This window comes from Eschrichtius robustus, chromosome 13 (assembly GCF_028021215.1).
Source record: "Eschrichtius robustus isolate mEscRob2 chromosome 13, mEscRob2.pri, whole genome shotgun sequence".
NCBI lineage: Eukaryota > Metazoa > Chordata > Mammalia > Artiodactyla > Eschrichtiidae > Eschrichtius > Eschrichtius robustus.
The window spans coordinates 10840935-10862188 of NC_090836.1; the positions used below are offsets into that span (position 1 = coordinate 10840935).

General features: G+C 46.0%; 1 protein-coding gene across 1 annotated transcript in view; it reads left to right on the top strand.

Moving 5' to 3' along the window:
• FAM234B (family with sequence similarity 234 member B) overlaps positions 1-21254 on the top strand; it is a 42439-nt gene that overhangs the window by 12874 nt on the left and 8311 nt on the right. Inside the window, exons 2-9 of the mRNA XM_068560783.1 lie at positions 3486-3884; positions 7360-7458; positions 11047-11235; positions 12702-12832; positions 17502-17649; positions 17993-18134; positions 19144-19287; positions 19447-19528. Coding sequence (XP_068416884.1) covers positions 3486-3884; positions 7360-7458; positions 11047-11235; positions 12702-12832; positions 17502-17649; positions 17993-18134; positions 19144-19287; positions 19447-19528 — 1334 coding nt within the window. The remainder of the gene's footprint in view (positions 1-3485; positions 3885-7359; positions 7459-11046; positions 11236-12701; positions 12833-17501; positions 17650-17992; positions 18135-19143; positions 19288-19446; positions 19529-21254) is intronic.

Sequence of the window (21254 nt, forward strand, 5' to 3'; positions counted from 1 at the left end):
CAGACATGTCCCATTGTGTCCAGAGGGGAGTGACCAGGATGTGTGAGCATGTGAAACAATGCTTCTTCAAGTAATGGGTTGAAGAGGTAGAGGTACTTAACCGGGGCTGAGGAGATTGGGTGAGGGCAGTGGGGAGACAGAATGCCAACCATAATAACAGAAGCTGAAATTCGCTGAGTGTGACCCTAAGGCAGCACTGAGAACCATGCATATGTTATCTTATTTAATCCTCATAACAGTCATATGAGGTAGGAACGGTAATTATCCCATTTCACAAATAAGGAAATTGAGGTTACTAAAGTGAAGAAATTGAATTGAGGTCACACAGTTAATGAGAGATGGAGCCAAGATTTGACTTTAGATTGCTTACTGTAAAGACTTGAGTTGTAAATACCATATCTTATGTTTCTTATGATTGGTATCTTCAAGTATTGTGCATGGGGAAGAGGGGTCCCAGAAATTGAAACTAAGACGGGTAGTTGGCAAATGCCCAGAAGTAGATTCCTGAATCAGAGTAAGGCGCTGCTTTCTAGATGGGAGGGTAGTGAGTTCCCTGATAAGGCCTCTGCTGAGGTGTATGCTGAGTGACTGCCTGGTGGGCTTTGGTAAGGAGGTGCATGTTTGGAATAGGGGTGGAGGTAGATTGTGTGACCTTCAAGGTCTCTAAGAACCCTGGGATTTGGGGCTGCTGTGTATGTTTTCCTCTTTGTCAAGTGTATTCTTTTTTTTAATTTGAAATTTAAAAAATTGTGGTAAAATACACATAATAAAATTTAGCATCTTAACCATTTTTAAGTGCACGGTCTGGTTAAGAATACTCACATCGTTGTACAACCAAGCTCCAGAACTTTTTCGTCTTGCAAAGCTGAAATTCTGTACCCACTAAACAACAACCCCACCATGGACCTCTCCCTCCAGGCGCTGGAAACCACCATTCTACTTCCTGTTTCTGTGAATGTGACTACATATAAGTCGAATCATACAGTATTTGTGTTTTGGTGACTGGCTTATTTCACGTAACATAATGACCTCAAGACTCATCGGTGTTGTATGTAGCATGTGTCAGAATTTCCTTACTTTTGAAGGCTGAATAATACTCCACCATATGCAGGCAGCACGTTTAAAACATTCTGTCAGGTGTATTTCTTTTTGGCAAAAAAAAAAAAAAAAAACTTTAAAAAGTATTAGCGTTAATATTACAACAACCTATGTCTGTTTGCAAACTATTATAAATTAAGTTATCTGGGATGGTTAGGAATGATGGGCCCTAATTAATGAAACCATTTGGTTCATAGAGGAAATATAAAAATTATGGGAATCAGCTGCACTGACTCTGTGGCATATCCTGGAGGTACTATTTTGCATTAAATTTCTAATAATTGCTTAATTTTCTTATAATTTAATACCTTAAAAAATAAAATTCAGTATTTATTGGACAAAATGAAGTGACATCACCAAGATCACAGTGACCAGAGGCAGAGAACATGAGAAATTCTTCCTTTTCCCCTTTTAAATATCTGGGTTGTATTTTCTTTTTATATGTCTTCTTAACAAAGGATTTAACCATAGAGTTTACATTAGTGATAGCTTACCAGATAATTTCCAAAACCAGAAACTTTTTCTTGGTTTTTATTTGGCTATAGCCTGAAATAAAGGCATAAACTCATCTAGTCACTGGCTGCGAGGGCCAGGGGTGGCTCAGGAGGAGGTGGGCTTAAGCCCCCCGTAATGTCTGCCTCTTGCCACCCCTGCAAAGATATGGTCTAAGTAAAACCAGGGTGCCTGTTGTGTAAACCAGCCTCAAGACAAGTCCTCCACCTCCTTGTGCCAGCTGGATCCCACCCCTCTCGGCATGCAGGCTCAGAATAGCAATTTTCAGGTAACCACTGTTTACTGAAACATGTACTGAAAGGGCGATAGACTTGCAGGAAGGTTCTCAAAAGTAAATTTTTGGTAAGACGTCTCCAGATGACTTTCAGCATTTGACTTTCTACGTGGTTTCCATAGCGACAGCTGGGAAACCACATATATTGGCCTGTGAGGAGCAGTGTGCAGAGAACAGTTGTTCTAAAGGTTTAGGGGAGGGAATTACCTGGCGGTCCAGTGGTTAAGACTTTGCCTTCCAATGCAGGGGATGTGGATTCAATCCCTGGTCAGGGAGCTAAGATCCCACATGCCTGGGGGTCAAAAAACCGAAACATAAAACAGAAACAATATTGTAACAAATTCAATAAAGACTTTAAAGAGGGACTTCCCTGGTGGCTCAGTGGTTGGGAGTCTGCCTGCCAATGCAGGGGGCACGGGTTGGAGCCCTCGTCCGGGAAGATCCCACGTGCCACGGAGCAACTAATCCCATGCGCCACAACTAGTGAGCCTGCCCTCTAGAGCCCGTGAGCCACAGCTACTGAGCCCGCATGCCACAACTACTGAAGACCGTGTGTTAGAGCCTGTGCTCTGCAACAAGAGAAGCCACTGCAATGAGAAGCCCGCGCACCGCAATGAAGAGTTGCCCCTGCTCGCTGCAACTAGAGAAAGCATGTGCGCAGCAACGAAGACCCAAGGCAGCCAAAAATAAATAAATAAAATAAATAAACTGAAAAAAAAAAGACTTTAAAAAAATGGTCCACATCAAAAAATCTTCAAAGAAAAAAAAAAAGGGACTTCCCTGGTGGCGCAGTGGTTAAGAATCTGCCTGCCAATGGCAGGGGACACGGGTTGGAGCCCTGGTCCGGGAAGATCCCACATGCTGTGGAGCAACAAAGCCCGTGTGCCACAACTACTGAGCCTGCGAGCCACGACTACTGAGCCCACGTGCCACAACTACTGAAGCCCACGTGCCACAACTACTGAAGCCTGTGCACCTAGAGCCCGTGCTCTGCAACAAGAGAAGCCACCGCAATGAGAAGCCCCGCACTGCAACGAAGAGTAGCCCCCCCCTCGCCGCAACTAGAGAGAGCCCGTGCACAGCAACGAAGACCCAATGCAGCCGAAAATAAATAAATAAATAAATAAATAAATTTAAAAAAATGTTTAAAAAAAAAGTTTAGAGGAGTCGCAGGGAAGATCGGGACATCGCCAATCTAAGATAATCAAAGGAAATATGCACATTAGGTGTATGGAAGGTTTCATAGAAGAGCTATGGTCTTTTTCGTTAGTGAGAGTCACACAAATTAAGAGAGGGCTTTTTAAAAAAATACAACTAAAATGTATTTGAAATTTGCCGCTTTCTCTGTTTCTTTTCCAATGTTCTTAAGCTCATGAAAGCAATAATTCTAGAGCACTGATTTTCTTTTTTTCCCCCATTCTTTCCCCCTTTTTGCTGGAATCTATTTTATAGACGGCTCCAAGGTTCAGGCTTGTCAACCTAGATTTGTTCTGTTCTGTTCTGTTCTGTGTGTTCTGCTAGGTGTTTACTGTTGCTGTGTGTTTGCCCAAGGTCCCTCCTTCCAGGTTCTCCTTGACCGTCTGGCTTTCTGTCTTTTCAGGGAAGAAGAGCCCAGACCTGGGGGAGTATGACCCCCTCACACAGGCCGACAGCGACGAGAGTGAAGATGACCTCGTGCTTAACCTGCAGCAGAAGAACGGAGGGGTCAAGAACGGGAAGAGTCCGCTGGGAGAAGCACCAGAGCCCGACTCGGATGCTGAGGTCACAGGGGCTGGGAAGCCCCATCTCTCGGAGGTCACCACGGAGGGGTACCCCTTGGAGCCCCTGGGGGGCCTGGAGCGGAAGGCGGCCTCCTCCATCGCGTCCTACGTGCGCACATCCGTCTTTCTGCTGATGCTGGTGATCTCCATGGTCCTGGTGCTCGTGTGTGCCTTCCTGATCCCCTGTCCCCCCCGAGACCTGCACAGCACGTGGAGCCGCCACTTGGGCCCGCAGGGAGGTGAGCTGTGGGATTTTTAGCTCTAAGTCTGTAAACCTTCACGATCGCATGTCATTCCGGCAAGCTTCTGATTACGTTGAAAATTTCCTCCACGTCTTTACACATTAACGTGTGTGTCATCTAGCATTTCTCCCCCTGTGTGTGGAGGTGGTTAGGAGGTTAGGATTTGAAATAAGACAGAAAGATGGATCTGTACGGCTCCAAAAACTTGGGAGGATCGCTGCGCTGTGTGTCTCTGGGGAAGGTCTTAATTAGACGCAGGGAGGAGAGAACCCTGGTTTGTTGAGTCCTGCCGTGCAGCCGAGCCTGCATCAGGGGAGAGCAAAGCTGTGGGAAGGGCGGTTTACAGAGAAAAGTGAAGCTCCCATCCTGGCCAGGCCAGAGGCCACAGCTCCTGTAGGGCCCTTGGGGTTTTGTTGATTGTAGAAGCCTGATCTAAATTGAATTTTCAAATAATTTCTTTTTCTTTTTCTTCTTTATTGAAGTATAGTTGATTTACAATGTTGTGTTAGTTTCTGGTGTGCAGCAAAGTGATTCAGTTTTGTACACATCTTCTTTTTCATATTCTTTTCCACTATGGAAAAGATTTATTACAGGATATTGAATATAGGTCCCTGTGCTAGACAGTAGGACCTTGTTGTTTATCAAATAATTTCTTTTCAAGGAAAAGAGAATTGCTTCCTTGCTGCAACTTTTCTTTCTTGCTCCTAATGGTTGGGATGGTGCTACCCAAGTAATTTTGGCTATTTTGTCTCATTTTGGAGCAGGTTTCTTTATTTTTTATTTTTATTATTATTTTTTTTATTGAATGAAAGAGTCTTTAAATTTTACCGTGCTTTCCAATTTTCAAAAGTTTCACATACATGATTTCCTGTAAACCCCTTTTTTAAAATCCCCTACCCCTACATTGCCCCTCCTCCTTCCCTCTCCCCCCTGGTAACCACTAGTTTGTTCTCTGTATCTGTGAATCTGCTTCTTTTTGTTATATTCAGTAGTATGTTGTATTTTTGAGATTCCACATATAAGTGATATACAGTATTTGTCTTTGTCTGTCTGAGTTAGTTCACTTAGCATAACACCCTCCAAATCCATCCATGTTGCTGCAAATGGCAAAATTTCTCTCTTTTTTAATGGCTGAGTAATATTCCACTGTGTATATGTACTGTATCTTCTTTATCCATTCATCTGTTGATGGACATTTAGGTTGTGGAGCAGGTTTCTTTAAAGCAGCTTGCTCTGGGTCAAGATTGGGGATCCCACCTAACTGTCAGTGCCCAACGGTCCTGTCCCTCGAAAACTGCACCAGGCCGAAGGGGCTCAGAACACACCAGCCCAACGTGGCGCTTTGGTGTATTGACTATTCTGAGTTAAAGGCATTTGACCAATAGCAGGTGCAAGAGGGCCACTCTGACCTTCGATTCTTCCTGAAAGCAGGAGATGAAACTCCCAGGTGAAAGATGCCCTCCCTATTCCAGGAGGAAAGAACACTCTTATCACCAGAGACAGGGGGTTGAGGCAGAGAGACATTTGTACAAACAGACCTTGTTAGAATAACTCTCATCTTCCTGTAGTTCCCTCATATATTTTAGTTACTTTTCCAGTCGCCACTCTTTGTGCAATGCGGGATATAAACACTGCGGCCTAGCCACGTCTTTAGGTCTTCATTTTAACTGTGGAGACTCCCATGGACATGCACAATTTTATTAAATGAAATTTGAGTGCTTTTCCCTTGTTCATCTGTCTTATGTCAGTCTCAGCTAGAAACCTTAAGAAGGGAGAGGAAATATTTTCCCTTCCCTACAGTATGCCCACACCCCTGCATCATCTTGATCTAGAAACATTTTCTCTCTGACCCTTCTCTGATCCCAGCTGAGTTAGCTTCTGATGAGTTCTGTGTTCTCATCTTTACTTTCTCTTAAGGCAAAACTGGGTGGATATGTCTTACGATATGTTCCTACACATAGAATGTCTCTCCCTCTCTTCCTTCCTTTTTTGTTTTTTCTAAGTTAGCTCTTGTAATATTTATATGCAGCGTAAAGACTAGTAACGAATTCTTGGTGTATCCACCACCGAGTTTAAGAAATAGGACCTTGTGAAGATCTTTGCAATTCCGCATGTGTCGCTCCTCACAGTATCCCCCTCTCCCCGCCAGAGGTTCCTCCTCTCCTGAGTTTTGTGTCGTTATTCCTTTACTTGTGTTTAAAGTTTTACCACATAGATATGCATCTCTAAATGATATGTTCTTTAATTTTGCCTGTTTTTGAATTTCATATAAATATTGATATAATCATGTAGTTGTCTGTGACTTGCTTTTTTGTTCAGCATATTTAAAGAATATGTTTGAGGTTTATCCGTATCAATGTACTGTCACTGGAGTTTATTTTCACCACTAATTTTCCATGGTATGAATGTCCTATGATTTATCGATCCACTTTACTGTCGATGAGCATTTAGGTGACTTCTGTTTTTTTAAAAAATAAGTAATGCCACTAAGAAGGTTCTTGTGCATGTTTCCTGTTGGAGTGTGTAAGGATTTCTCTAGGGCATAAACCTGGGAGTGAAATGGCTGGGTTACAGGGTATGTGCATGTCCAGCACTAGGAGTTTCTGTTAAATTATTTTCCGTAGTGGTTGTACCAGTTTACACTTCCACTAGCCGTGTGTGAGTTTTCTCTGAATTTGGCAAGCATCCTCTGACTCCACACTGTTTGGAGGTGTGTGGGGGGGAATGACACTACCTACCTTGTCACTGCTGGGTGGAGATGGAGGTCCAGGCTCCCGTCAGGCCTCTGCTGACACCAGGGCTGGGCGGCTGCCCCATTAATGCTCGGTGGGGATAGAGCCGTAGGCTTCCCTCGTGTATGGAGGCCTGAGTGCTGCTAGGTGGGGATGGGAGTCCAGCCTCCCCACCCGGCCTTCTCTGACCTGATGCTGGTGGGGTGAGGGGGACCTTGTTACAGCCCGGCAAGGGTTTCCTCTTGGCCTTTGCTATGGGGCTGGCTGGGACCACAGTTTTATCTGTGGTGTTTGGTTGGGGTAGAGCAGTTCTTGAGGAAAACTTTTCTGGCTTGCTAGGCTGTGCCTTTCCTGTCCTTTGGCTGGGGACCAGCTCTTCTGGGGCCTTCTGTGTGTCCCTGTTGGCATTTCTGGGTTGCCAGCTTCTGCAACACCCTGTCTGGGATATGAGGCCAAAGAAAACCCAGGGGAGCCACCAGCTTGTCCTTCCTTGGGTCTCGCCGTCCCCAGCCGGTCTGCCTTCTCTCCGCCTTCCAGAGTCTTCTCCTGTTTGTTTTATGTTTAACGCCCAGGGATTCTAGCTGTCCTTGGCGAGACGCACAGGCAGAGCTGGGTCTGTGTATCTTATCTAGGACCCAGAAGTCTGCCTGGTTTTTATGGCGCATTCCCTTTCCAGCCTGGAGCAGGGAGCTGGTCTGTGCAACTTGCTGAGGACCCTGTGTTTCTCATGTGTCCATCAGGTGGGGACCTGTCTCCGCTGGACCTGGCGGACGTGAACGGGGACGGCCTGCGTGACGTGCTCCTCTCCTTCGTGACATCAGGGAACGGGAGCACCGCTGGTAAGAGGGTGCCTTTGGAGGCCTCGGCGGGAGAGGCTGGTTGAGTGGAGGGTGTGAGCTAAGGGGAGGCGCTGGGGCTGCCTCCTGAGCGGGCTGCAGTGAGGAGAAAGCCCTCGGGGATCCGGCCCACACGACGGGCCTCGTCGGGAGGCTCCTGCATGTGCTGCATAACGCCTGGTTCAGGGAATCACAGAGCACGAGAGCTGGAGGGCGCCCCGGTCCAGGGACCAACCTGAGACCCAGGGAGGAGGTTCCGTGGCCGCACGCCTGCCCTGAACAGCACCAGCACCTAGGCTGCTGGAGTTTTCTCCGAGTCGGTTCTCCCTGGCCTCTTAGATGATGACAAACACAGACTCTATCTACCTTCCCCTCCCTGGCGGAAAGCTTTTGCTCACGTTCTAACATGTCTTTATACACATACCTCTTGGCTGGGTGTTCTCCTTTGACCCCGTCTGTTTGCTCTTCCGTCTCTGTTCTCCATCCTGCTCTCCGCGGGACAGGAGGCTGACCCGTACGCATTACATCAGGCCCCAGGCCTGCAGACTTCCACTGGGTTTGGCCAATGGGGAGCACAGGCCAGAAGCTGGAGGAGAGGAAGAGAGTGACCAGAGGGTATTTATTCCCCTGGCTTCCCTCTGCCTGGGCCACCTCAGGCTGGCCACATCCTTGATCAGAGGTCACAGCCTCTCTCAAGGTGGTCCTCTTACAGGACTTTCTTTTTCTGCATTCCAGGAAACGCTTCCTCCCCCTGTCTCTTTGGGCCTGGGCGTGGCCACAGTTCTGAGGGGCTGTACTATCTCTTGTGGTTTCCCTACACCTTGACCACATCTTTGTAAACAGTCTCTTTATTAAACCTCCACAACTTACCCTAATTGAGTGAGCTGGGTTTTTTTGGGACCCCAGCTGATACATGTCAACCGCAACAACAACAACAACAAAGTTGCATTTTCATTATAGGTACACGGGGGCTTTTGGTTCGTCCTGGAGCCTCCATTTAAGTGGATTGGAACTGAAGTCTGTAAACTGATACAGGAACTCTGGTTTGAGGCTGAGGATGCCCTACCAACTGTTTTTTAACCATTCAGGCCTTGGAATAAACATTTAGGTGTGTTATAGAGAATTCTAGGCTGCATGTCTCTCTGATGTTATTAGAAATACCTTTCTGGGGGCTTGTGCAATATGCAGAAGCAATTTGGGCATAGATTTGTTTATGGGAAGAAGCTCCAGCCTAGAAATTGACTTTATATGATTCAACCTTAATTATGTTTTTTTTCTGCCTATGACTCATTAGACTTTGAAGTAAAAATTTCCCCCATCCACTTTTAGAGACTTTTTTCAGTCATTTGGTATTTTACATGGTTTGCTACACATCAGGACTCATGATGGCAAGGCCATGAGTTCGGACACAATATGGACCAGCCTGATTTGGTTATATAGTGCTAACTAACACATGGTGCTTTGTATGTGCTATGCACCGTTGTAAGTGCATGTTATGAACCAATTTATCCCTCAGTGTACCTATAATGTGGACTAATGTTATCATCCCCGTTTGCAGTTGGGGAAACTGAGGGGTAGTGGGGTTAAGGAACTTGATCAGTCTCATAGCTGGTAGTGGCAGAGCTGGGATCCAAATGGTGCAGCCGGGAGACTCTGGAGTTCCTGCCCTTGACCCTTACGTCAAACTGCTGTGCCCATAACCCCAGCCAGTGGGTTCAAAGATCTGTGCCACTGAACGTGAGGGGGATTGTGTTTCTTATTTGTTTGTTCATTTGTTCATTCATCCAGCAACCTGCTGCGCACCTCACATAGAGCTGCACTGCTTCTTTTGAGCTAAACGAGAGGAGTGTGGTCTCTGCCTCAAGGAGTCGTGGTGTGAAGGGAAAGAGATGGCCCATCACCACCGGGAAAAAGACGAGTCACGCGATTGATGTGGAGTCGATAGGGTCATGAAGGAGGAAGGAGAGCACAGTCTATTAATCAGAACGTCCCTGGGAAGTCCGGGGGGGTAACGTACATGGCTGAGATTTGTCATGTAAACCGCTGCTTCTGGCAACAAGGTCTGAAAGGGCGAGCCAGTTTGTCACTTGTTTTTGGGTGGTATGTTTAATTAGCAGTTCTGAGGAATAGGTACAGTGAAGCTCTAAAGCCTACACGTCCTTATCCTTATTAGCTGTTGCTAGAAGTGAAAAGTGGAAGTGTGTGAGGTGGGCCGTATCCCTATCCTGAAAGTGAATGTGAAACTGGCAAGAGAGAAAGTTATTACTCTGATAGGTTAATTGAGTGCCATGAAGGATTGTTAAAGAGCTGAGCTGCTCGAATCCTTTGCCAGCTAGGTAGTGAGTTTGCCCAAGTATTCTTTCTTGGCTGGGGCCAGATCAGCTGATTCCCTGGAACTCTAGACCAGGAGGACCTCCTGATCTTTGCTAAGTATAATCTTCAGGGTTTTTTGTTTGTTTGTTACACTTTTTGGCCGTGCCACTCGGCTTGTGGGATCTTAATTTCCCGACTAGGGATTGAACCTGTGCCCGCTGCATTGGAAGTGTGGAGTTGTAACCGCTGGACCGCCAGGGAAGTCCCCAGGTTTATTTTATTTTATTTTATTTATTTATTTATTTTAACATCTTTATTGGCGTGTAATTGCTTTACAATGGTGTGTTAGTTTCTGCAAAGTGAATCAGTTACACGTATACATATGTTCCCATATCTCTTCCCTCTTGCGTCTCCCTCCCTCCCACCCTCTCTATCCCACCCCCCCATCCCACCCCCCTAGGTGGTCACAAAGCGTCGAGCTGATCTCCTTGTGCTATACGGCTGCTTCCCACTAGCTATCTATTTGGCTGCTTCCCACTAGCTATCTATTTTACGTTTGGTAGTGTATATATGTCCATGCCACTCTCTCACTTTGTCCCAGCTTACCCTTCCCCCTCCCCATATCCTCAAGTCCATTCTGTGGTAGGTCTGTGTCTTTATTCCCATCTTGCCCTTAGGTTCTTCATGACCTTTTTTATTCCCCAGGTTTATGTTTTAAAGAGATTGTTTTCTGCTCTCAGGGAGCATTTGCTAGCGATGATTAGAATTCAGGTACTTTGCTTCCTGCTCTATACATATTCTAGATCAGTGTCAATTTTCTGAGCCTAGCTGTGCCTCCCGTTTTTTTTGTTTGTTTCCAATCACTCCTTTTCCATATTCTTGATTTTGCTCCTTTTATTCAGAAAGCACTTGGCTGCTAGATATGCTCGGCGCTTTGCAAAGCACTGAGGATGCAGAAATGAACGTGACAGGCTTTAGCCTTAAGGATATCCCTGTTTAGCGAGGGCTAAGATGACAGACACGTCAGCAAGTGTGTTGGGAGAGTAGAGGTGCACACGGGTTGCCTGGAGGATGTCGTCTTACATGAGAGATGTGTTGAACAGATGTGACAGGTACTCTGTTTGCAGACTTTGTTGCCAGAAATACAGGAGGGAGCTGAGCACACAGGTCTGAGTTGCTGCCTTACCTCTATTTCCTTTTGGTTTTCTAGCCCCCCGCTCATCTCTCCCTCTTATCTCCTCTGCCTCCTGCCCTTTCTTGTCTCTTGTGTGCTTTTAGGTGTCTCAAGGCCACCTGCTGTCCTCGTGTGCCTTTCGGGGATGAATGGCAGTACGCTCTGGTCTAGTCGCCTCCCCGAGGAGGCCCGAGATATTACCTGTCTGGATCTAATGCCAGGGAGAGTGGCCAAAACCGTCTGCCTTGTGACGGGGACGCACAAGATGCTCAGCGCATTCAACGCGACATCAGGTAAACATCACTGACTGCGGGGGCTTCGCTGGTGGCACAGTGGTTGAGAATCTGCCTGCCAATGTAGGGGACACAGGTTCTTGCCTGGTCCGGGAAGATCCCACATGCCGCGGAGCAACTAAGCCCGTGAGCCACAACTACTGAGCCTGCGCTCTAGAGCCCCCGAGCCACAGCTACTGAGCCCGTGTGCCACAACTACTGAGTCCGCGTGCTGCAGCTACTGAGGCCCGCGTGTCTAGAGCCCGTGCTCCGCAACAAGAGAAGCCACTGCAATGAGAAGCCTGCGCACCGCAATGAAGAGTAGCCCCCGCTCGCCGCAACTAGAGAAAAGCCCGCATGCAGCAACGAAGACCCAACACAGCCAAAAATAAATAAATTAAAAAAAAAAAAAAAAAAAAATCACTGACCATGAGAGATCCCTGTTCCTGGGAGGCCTAATCTCAGGTTAGAACAGTCTGGTAGGGAAGGGACCGTTGCACTCTCCCATGGTGGGAGGTCTGATTTCCTGCTCTGCAAGGTGGATATTAAGGGAAATAAGGAGAAAGGGTTTGAGCAGAGTGAGTAATAGATCCATGGTTCAACCTGTTTGGTGATAGGATGGGGCTAAACTCAGTCATCCAAACAGAACCTATCCCAAGGCTTTCAGTTTCTAAGTAATCTCCCTTATCTGTTCTTTGTATAGAAGACCATGGAGCTTTTTCTCTTTGTATTCAATATTTGACATACAAGTGTTCACATGTAAACTTGGGCATTAACCACTGAAAAATATGCCAGTGAAGAAACTAAGGTTTGTGGAGGCATGTTGATTTGGCCTCTTTTATCTTTTTATCACATTCAGACATATGTGACAAAAGGAATGGAAGAGAATCAAATATAATGAAGGCTCCTTACAGAGTCTTATACTGCCAGTATGCTCGTTAACCTTCTACTTGAGTGAAGCTGAGTGAAATAGCCTCCTTCCTAGTTGTAAAGGTTGGAGTTTGGGAGTGGGGTTTTTCTGAGTGAAAAAAATTTGTGTGTGAGTTAACTCTAGCACTGAATTCATCTTGAAAACCTTTTATGATTTCTCTACTTATATAAACACATGGTAGAAGGAGCGAGATGGGCTTCTGTTTGGCTGCCCCTGGATGGTTCCTTAGGAGTTGGAATCATCTCTAACAGATCAATTCCTCCATCCCAGACAACTGGGCTCTTCTTTCTTAGAGGGTCTTCAGCATGTCCATGTTACCTAAAAAATCCAGGTGTGACGTTATTACATGGGCTTGTTAGCCAGATACTTGAGGATTTCAGTTCATACTCCCTGCTCCATTTCTCCCCAGTAAGATAAAAACGAAAGGAGAAAGTGTGTAGGAGTTGCTGTCTGTCATTCAGTCTGTTGAGTCTCTTTTCTGGCCTGGGAGCATTGCATCTGCCTTTTGCAGAGGCAGAAATCCCTAATTGTGATGAGTGTACTTATCTTTCCCCAGGGAAAGCCATTTGGACTTTAGACCCACACTACTTATCCAACGGTACCCTGGCTGCCCCAGGCGTGGTGCTGCCAGACCTGGATGAAGATGGCATTAGAGATCTCGCAGTTCTGGCCATTGGGGAATTGCAGGTATGCTCCATGTTAGGTGGTCCTTGTCTCTAACAGGGAAAGTGTCAACTTTGGTTATTTCCTAGTATCATTATTAGAAATGCTGCTTGAAACCTTCTCATTACAAGGGCTTAGGTTTAAATAAATTCTCCTTGTGAGATTAAGTGAATAATAGGTCTATGTTTGAATTGCTGCTCTACTGCCCTGTGGCCTTGGGCAAACCACAGAGCCTATCCCAGCCCTGGTTACTTCGTATGTAAAGCGGGGATGTTATTCTACTTACAGGATGGTTATGAACATTAGAACTAACATATATGAAATGCCCAGAGTGGTGCCTGTTTTTCACCAAGTGTACATATTGTTGATTTTACTATGTATATTTAACTTTTATTGCAACTATAAAACAATGAGACAGATGGATAGAAAGCTCATAAGATATATATAGAAAAAAATTGTAAGTCAAACAAGTAATAACAACGGCAACCAAAGAAAGAGTTGTCATTTAAGCTGTGCCTACAGACTTTGCTTCTGGTACAGTGGTCCCTAAATTATGCTTCTCAATTATGCTTTTGGAACTCCAGTGACCTGGAACTAGTTATTCTCTGCACAGAAAAAATAATAGTAGTTTTTTTTTTTTGTTCCCCGTAAATCACAGGAAAGAATATATTAATGGACAGAATTATCTCAATTTTAAGTTTTTATTCCTGAAGCTTTTCTCAGAGCTTCTGTCAGACTTTCTCTTAGACTTTTTCTCAGACTGTCTAGTGTGAGTCTGCCAGGAAAGGCTCGTGGACAGCAGTCAGCCAGGAATATCTGTGGGAAAATGTGGCTATTGATCGTTGTGCCTCATTTGATAGCTGATTTTAATTTTACTAGACCTTGTTGTGATTTTCGTAATGTAAATATGGAGTGGAGTTACAAAATCTGCAAGTAAAATTATTTAGAATGGAATTAAATCTATCAGTACTTTACGGTTTTCTGTCAAGAGCACCGTGAACTAACTCAGCGTACTCTCCCAGTCACAAGTTTCAGGAGCCCTGCTCTAGTGCCTCAGATGATACCTTATGTTTGTGAGGTGAGAGAAAAGGAGATAGATAGTGAGGGACATTTCCGAAGGCTAGTGGCTTTTAGGGGTCCTTTCTGTTTGTTTTTCTTCAGCTGGTCTCGAAGTAGACTGAACCAGAATGTCAGGAATTCTCCACATAATCTTTTTTCATTCCAGTCACTGTGAATAAAGAGACCTGGGAGTAGGGAACATTTTAATGATTACATCCATCAGGGAGTGATTCTCAGAAGGTCCCAAAGTGGAAAGTATGGGGAGTTCCTTTTTTTTTTTAATTTAATTTTTATTTTATATTGGAGTATATAGTTCATTTCCAATGTTGTGTTAGTTTCAGGTGTACAGCAGAGTGATTCAGTGATACATATATATTATATCCATTCTTTTTCAGATTCTTTTCCCATATAGGTTATTGGTTTTTTTTTTAATCTTTATTGGAGTATAATTGCTTTACAATAGTGTGTTAGTTTCTGCTGTATAACAAAGTGAATCAGCTATACATATACATATATCCCCATATCCCCTCCCTCTTGCGTCTCCCTCCCTCCCACCCTCCCTATCCCACCCCTCCAGGTGGTCACAAAGCACCGAGCTGATCTCCCCGTGCTATGCGGCTGCTTCCCACTAGCTATCTGCTTTACATTTGGTAGTGTATATATGTCCATGCCACTCTCTCACTTCGTCCCGGCTTACCCTTCCCCCTCCCTGTGTCATCAAGTCTATTCTCTACGTCTGCGTCTTTATTCCTGTCCTGCCCCTAGGTTCTTCAGAACCTTTTTTTTTTTTTTTTTTAGATTACATATATATGTGTTAGCATACGGTATTTGTTCTTCTCTTTCTGACTTACTTCACTCTGTAGGACAGACTCTAGGTTCATCCGCCTCACTACAAATAGGGGAGTTTCTTTTAAAAGGAATTATGGTTGTTAGCAGAAGCATAGCAAGACAGTGAACAGGTTTATGTGTCCCGAACAAGTTTAAAACTCTTGGCCTTGACATCACATCTGTCTTCTAGCCAGCGGTGGTGGACGGGATGACAGTTCAGGTCTGACTGAGGGACCCTCCGTAGCAAGGGGGCTGTGTTACGGGAATGGCTTCTCACCTGCTTCTACTCTGTGCCTTTTTTGGTGGTGGAGGGAGGGGATATGGTGGTGGAGGGAGGGGATATGGTGGTGGAGGGAGGGGATATGGACTAGTCTCCATTCTGCCTGGAAAGTGATAGACAAGACTAGAAAAATCTTGGAGAAGTGGTGGGTTCAGAGCAGTGGCTTCATCTTCATACTGACTTTTCTGACCTCTATACCAGCAAAAAAGAACCTGAGGGACGTGTCTGCTCCGAGCGGCAGATGTGGAAGGAGGAGTGAGAGGTATTAGGCCTATGATACAGAGGGGCGGCATTCTTAGATCTGGGGCTGGAGTGAGGCGGGCCTGGGACACCTGGACACGGTTGGGGTTAGAGGACAGATCTGGGCTAGCATGTCAGTGGGAAGGGACCTCAGAGGCCGTGAAGTTAACCCCCGCACACTGTGCTCCAGTCGCTGATACACTGTTCCAGATACATTGGCACCCATTCCCTCTGAGTCCTCAGGCTGATGGCAATAGTGTGCATTTGTGAGACAGTCCATTTTGTTCTTGGCCCACTCTAGAAAATTCTTATTGGTGAGAAATCTGCTTTCTCATAGCTTCCATTCATGGTGCCGGCTTCAGCTCCATAGAATACTCTGAATGAATCTAATCCTCTTTCTACATGAAAGCGCTTTTGCTGGAAGCCTGGTCCCTCTAAAGCCTGCTATTCTCAAGGCTAAACAGTCCCAATTTCTCATACTGTTCCTCATGCAAAATGATCCAGACCCCTCTCTTTCTTGATGTCTTTCTTTTTTCACTATACTTTGTCCATATCTCTTTTATAATATGGTACCCATAAATGAAAACAGTATTGTATTGTAATATAACCAGTTATATCAACATAAGGAAATTGTTGCTTCTTTTGATATAGACTCTGTATATCTATAAATGCAGCCAAAGGCTGTGATAGCTTTTCTAAGAATCAGTTTTTGTTTATAACCAGTTAAAATACCCACATTTTTTTCCCCTACTTCTTTCATTTTTTTTCCTTCCAGTTTTATTGAGATATAATTGGCATACAGCACTGTATAAGTTTAAGGTGTACAGCATAATGATCTGACTTACATACATCATGAAATGATGACCACAGTAAGTTTAGTGAACATCCATTATCTCGTATTGATACAAAATTAAAGAAATAGAAAAAAATTTTTCCTTGTGATGAGAACTCTTAGGATTTACTCTCTTAACTTTTGTATATAATGTACAGCAGTGTTAATTATGTTTATCATGTTGTGCATTATATCCCTAGTACTTATTTATCTTATAAGTGGAAGTTTGTACCTTTTGACCGCCTTCATCCAATCCTCCCTCCTACCACCCCTCCCTCTAGTAACCACAAATCTGATCTCTTTTTCTATGAGTTTATTTGTTTTTGAAGTATAACTGACCTACAGCACTGTGTTAGTTCCTGCTGAACAACTTACTGATTTGTTATTTCTATACATTTCAAAATGATCACCACGATAAGTCTTGTTACCATAAAATACCCACGTCTTAATTAATGGCCTAATCTTTTCTTCCAGATTTTGACCCATCTTCCAGTCTAAGACTTTCTGGAATTTTGAGTTTGTCAAACAGCATATTACCTATCGCTCTCAGCTTTGTGATAAACTTGAATTCTGTTCATTCAGGTCTTTGATAAGAATGATGAATAGGAATGAGATAATAGCTGGGTGCTGTGACATTCCACTGAAACCTCCCTCTGGGTTGGCATTGGCCCTTTCTCAGGGTACACTGAGAACCACATTTCTTTATCTTGTCCATAAGAATCCATGATGATAAACTCTGTCAAAAGCTTTACTGAAGTCAAGATATCGATGTAGTCCTTATATTTCCCAACCAGTGACTCTATTCCCAAAAGAAAATCCTCTAGCGCAGGGGTTGGCAAACTATGGCCTGCAGTTTGTTTTCATAAAGTTTTATTGGGACGCAGTCACGCCTGCTCATTCATGTATTATCTATGGCTGCTCTCACGCTAGAGTGGCAGAGTAGAGTAGCTGCTACGGAAACCATCTGGCTGGCAAAACGTAAAATACTTACTGTCTGGCACTTCACAGAAAAGGTTTGCTGATCTCTGCTTGATGGTGAGGTTGATAGTGGCCAGGCCAGATGTGTATGTCATGATGGGAGCACACTGCTTGCGCTGATTCTCCTGGGACCAAATGTTACTGGGGATTTCTGGGTGTGGGGGTAGAGACCGGGGGTCGGCTCTACTCTGTTTAGCTCTAGGCTAGAGTTCTTTGCCTCAGGAGACTGCTTGTCAGCAACAACTGTGCTTCGGAGAACTCGCCCGAGCTACCATCTAACAAGGGAATGGGGCATTTGCCCCACTTTCTAACTTCCAGGGAAGTAGAACGAAGTGGGCTTGGCTTTGGGCTTTCCAACTTTGGGAGGTGTTTCTGACCTCTTAGCTCTTGAGGAAGCAATGACTATCTAGAGAAACGATTTGATTCGGAAACGATAAGTCTTCTATGGACTCAACCCCCGTCTTTCACTTCGTCAGCCAGATCTGTGCTTTCTGCTGGTGTCTGGCCGGACAGGGAGTCCCGTGGGCCGACCCGTGAAGTACAACATCGTGGGAGTGGGGAACCTGATCGGCCCTCAGGTTTACATCACCACCAGCGGGGCTGCCTACATCCTGTTTGGCTTTGGTAAGAAGCAAGGCTCATTTTTGCTACTGTCCCCATGGGTGTATGGTGAGGCCTCCCCGTGTGACGTAGAGAAAGCCTGGAGTCAGAAAGCCTGGAGTCACTGACACCAGCCCTCTGTCACCACCTCTGCCCGGGCCCCCCTGCTGCAGGGCATTCACTCTTCTCCAACGAGAAGCTCTGCCCAGCATCCCCTTAAGCACTTCCCCACTCGTTCCCTGCTGGGCCGGGCGGGCTGTATTGGACCCATCCACCTGCCCAGGCTCTGGGTCTCTCGCTTCCATCCTCACCCTGGGAAAGTGCTGTAAAGTTCACCTTCTCCGTGTTGGTTCTTCTGTGCTGCTAGGAAATATCCAGGCTGTCGCCCTGCGGGACATTTTTGTTCAGGCCCAAAATCGAGACAGCTTACCACCTTCCCTGCAGATAGACGAGCCCGAGTGGGAGAGGCGGAGATCCATCAACCTGTCTGAGCTCATTGACATTTACAGGTGGGCAGCGATCTGGCCCTGTCACAGTGAGACCAAGTCATTGTGTGGCTGGGCTGGTGAACACGTGGGCAGAGGTTTGGGGGGAAAACAGGGCTGGCCTTCATATACCACCTTCTGATCTGGTTAAGGGGAGTTACAAGTGCTCTTCTCTTGGTGACATAAAGCGTTGACGTCTACGTGTGGGTGACCATGGCGTGTGATCACTTCGCACGTAGGCGGCGAAGAAGGATATTCGTTTGGCGTGGCAGTCAGAGCAGGGCAGGGTGAGACTGGGGAACCTCAGGTAGGGAGGTAGATTTATTTAACACAACTGCTTGTAAAACTGTGCTGAAGGATCGGCCTTGCTCTTCGCCCGTATTTTTCTCTTAGTTGAAGAATCACTTTTGCAGAAGCAAGGGCAGCATCCATGAAATCTTATTTTTTTTTCTTGTTTATTTCTTAACTAAAAGCATGTTGTTTGTTATCTACCGTGGATTCTACTCATTTCACCCCAGGCCTGGGTAATAATTGTCTTCGTTCTTTTCCTCCCAGAAGCTTCAAATCATTTTCTAGCATTTTCTTAGGCAGTATCACATTGTGTCAGTGCATTTGACAGATGTTAAATAGAGTAGTCCCGGTTGTACAGAGGGAGAAGTAATTGGATGAAGTGTATAGCGTGAGCAGCTGTCCGAGCTTAATGACAGTTTCAAGCATCCTGTCCCGACCTCCGTCTCCTTCCCTGCCACTGTCCTCAGCTCTGTTCTCTTTCCCAGAGCATCCAGAGTGAGATGCACTTCTCCTGTCAGTTCCTTCTGAACTTGCCTGAATTTTCTAGGGCTCCTTGGTTTCTAAAGAAACCAAGAAAAGGAGATTCAACTGGAATGACAGAGTGCCCTGCTTGACAAGACACTGGTGGAAGACAAATGCGAGGGTCTATACAAACACGTACGCCGAGAGGAAGAGCCAAAATAAGCAGGGCAGGAATCTCATCCAAGCCTGAGACTAACTGTCGGGGTCTTGTTTAACGCAGTGATGGGGTAGAGCTCCTCCAGGTGGTGAAGGTGCCGGATTCCAACAGCAGCAACCTCCTGATCACAACCAGACAAGGCCTCGTCCTGCTTCAGGGGCAAAATCTCACACCTTCCTGGACCTTGAGCCTCCAAGGCCTGCGCAGGTGGGCAGTGTGCTTTCTGTTCCACTTGCCCGCGTTTCAAAATCGCCCGGAATGATTGCTTGATATCTGGGGCTAGTGCAAGGGAAGGGGGCGGGAAGGAGTTAGGGTCTCCTCTTTTTCTCCCTTACTTCTAATCACTCACGTTGTTCTCACTTGCAGCCAGCCTACTCCTGGGTATTTCACGGACGATGAGACGTTAGACTTCCTCCTGCAGATACCGAATGGAGCTGGGAAGAAAAAGGTAAAACCTGGGGACTCAAGATCCGTCAAAACATATATCCAGTATAAACTTGGTGTCCAGCCCTGCGCTAGGCATCGTGAGAAATAAAAAGAACCTAAAATATGGTCTCTTCCTTCAAAGAGCTCCAAGTCTAGCTGAATGGATAAAATGAAAAGTCACAATGCAGTGCTAAACTCTACAGCATCAGAAGCTTTTCTAGCTGCCCTCCTTCCTATGCAGGAGTTCCTTCTGGATTCTCAATGTACAGGAGCCTTCTGAAGTCTCTTGATGGGGAAAGGCAGGTATACATAAATGTACTACTTCAGTACACATACGCCTAGATTTCACAGAAGGTGGGCTAGCCGGGGTGGCTGGGCTGTTACGGAGGACTTCATGAAGCCGGGAAAGGTGAGCAGAGCCTTGCCGCTGAACTGCGTTTCTAGAGGAGGGTGGTCAGGCAGGCAGGGGCAGGAGCTCCAGCTCCCTGAGATAGACGGTAGGGTGTGTCCCAAGGACACAAATAGGTCATTCTGATTTTATGTCAAGTTGTATATTGTGAGGATTTAATGACTGGATAGACAGTTTTCATTCCTTTAACATTACAGGTGGAATTCGAGTTTTAAAAATTTCCTTTTTTTTATAATCGACTGAGCGTTTTGGTTTATCTTCAGCGTGAAATATGTATTTATATACGATTGTACACTGTTCCCTGAGAGCGACTTCAACAAACACTTAATCACTGCCTCTCATGTATGCCAGGTTCTGTGCCAGGTGCGCAGATGATGGCTGTGGAGACACAGCATCAATGGGAACAAGCCACTGCCTCGTGTGGTTCAGTCACCGGGGTGCCTGTACCTCGTATGTCGTGGTAAGTGCTGGAACGGAAGTTCGCACGATGCCACAGGGACGTGGGGAGCAGCTGGAGTGAAGGGTGTCAAGAGATGCTTCCCGTCGGTTGGGGGTTAGATGTGCAGAGTCACGAGAGCAGGGAGGAGGTTTGCTGGATGGATATAGGAGGCTGGGCAGAGGGGCCTTCCTTACAGAGCGGTCAGGACGCGCTCAGCTGGTGGAGGGCCTGAAAGCCAGGCTGCGGAATTCAGATGAGGCGTAGAGCCTAGGGTTATTTAGTCATGGGTAGGGGACAGATCCGAGGACACAAGTACCACTTCGGGGAGAGTCTTCCAGCAGTGCTAGACAGGAAGGAAGCAGTGTCTGAGTGTGTTTCAAAGATAATTCAGGTAGAGACTGACATGTCCGTTGGCTTTCCCAGCAGGATGAAGGAAGAAGGGTACCTATGGGTTTTAGTCCCTGACTTATTGGTGACCTTGGGCAGATGACACAGTCTCACCCAGCTGTAGTTTCTGCATCTGTGAAACGGGAGTAATAAGACCACTTGCCTTCATAGGGTTGTCGTGACAGTTAAATGGAATAATACGTGTCACTGGCTAAAGTGTTTTAGTGCAGTGTCTCTAGACTTCTTTTCTTCCTGAGACTAATGAAGGGAATCTTGGACTGCTAGCCTGCTTCCTCTCTGCTTGCTCTCGGCGAAGCAGAGTCTGATCCTGGGCAGAGAACGGCAGGCCCAGGACGCTGGGGGCGCAGGGAAGGGATTGTCGAAGGAGGTGCAGGGCAGAGACACTGAGGACAGAGGCCGTGGAGATGCTGGGGCTGGAGGTGATGGGGGAGTTTCTCGGGGATTTTGGCAAAGGAGAGGCTGTTTTGTTCTAGAACTGTGCGGTGTGAGGTA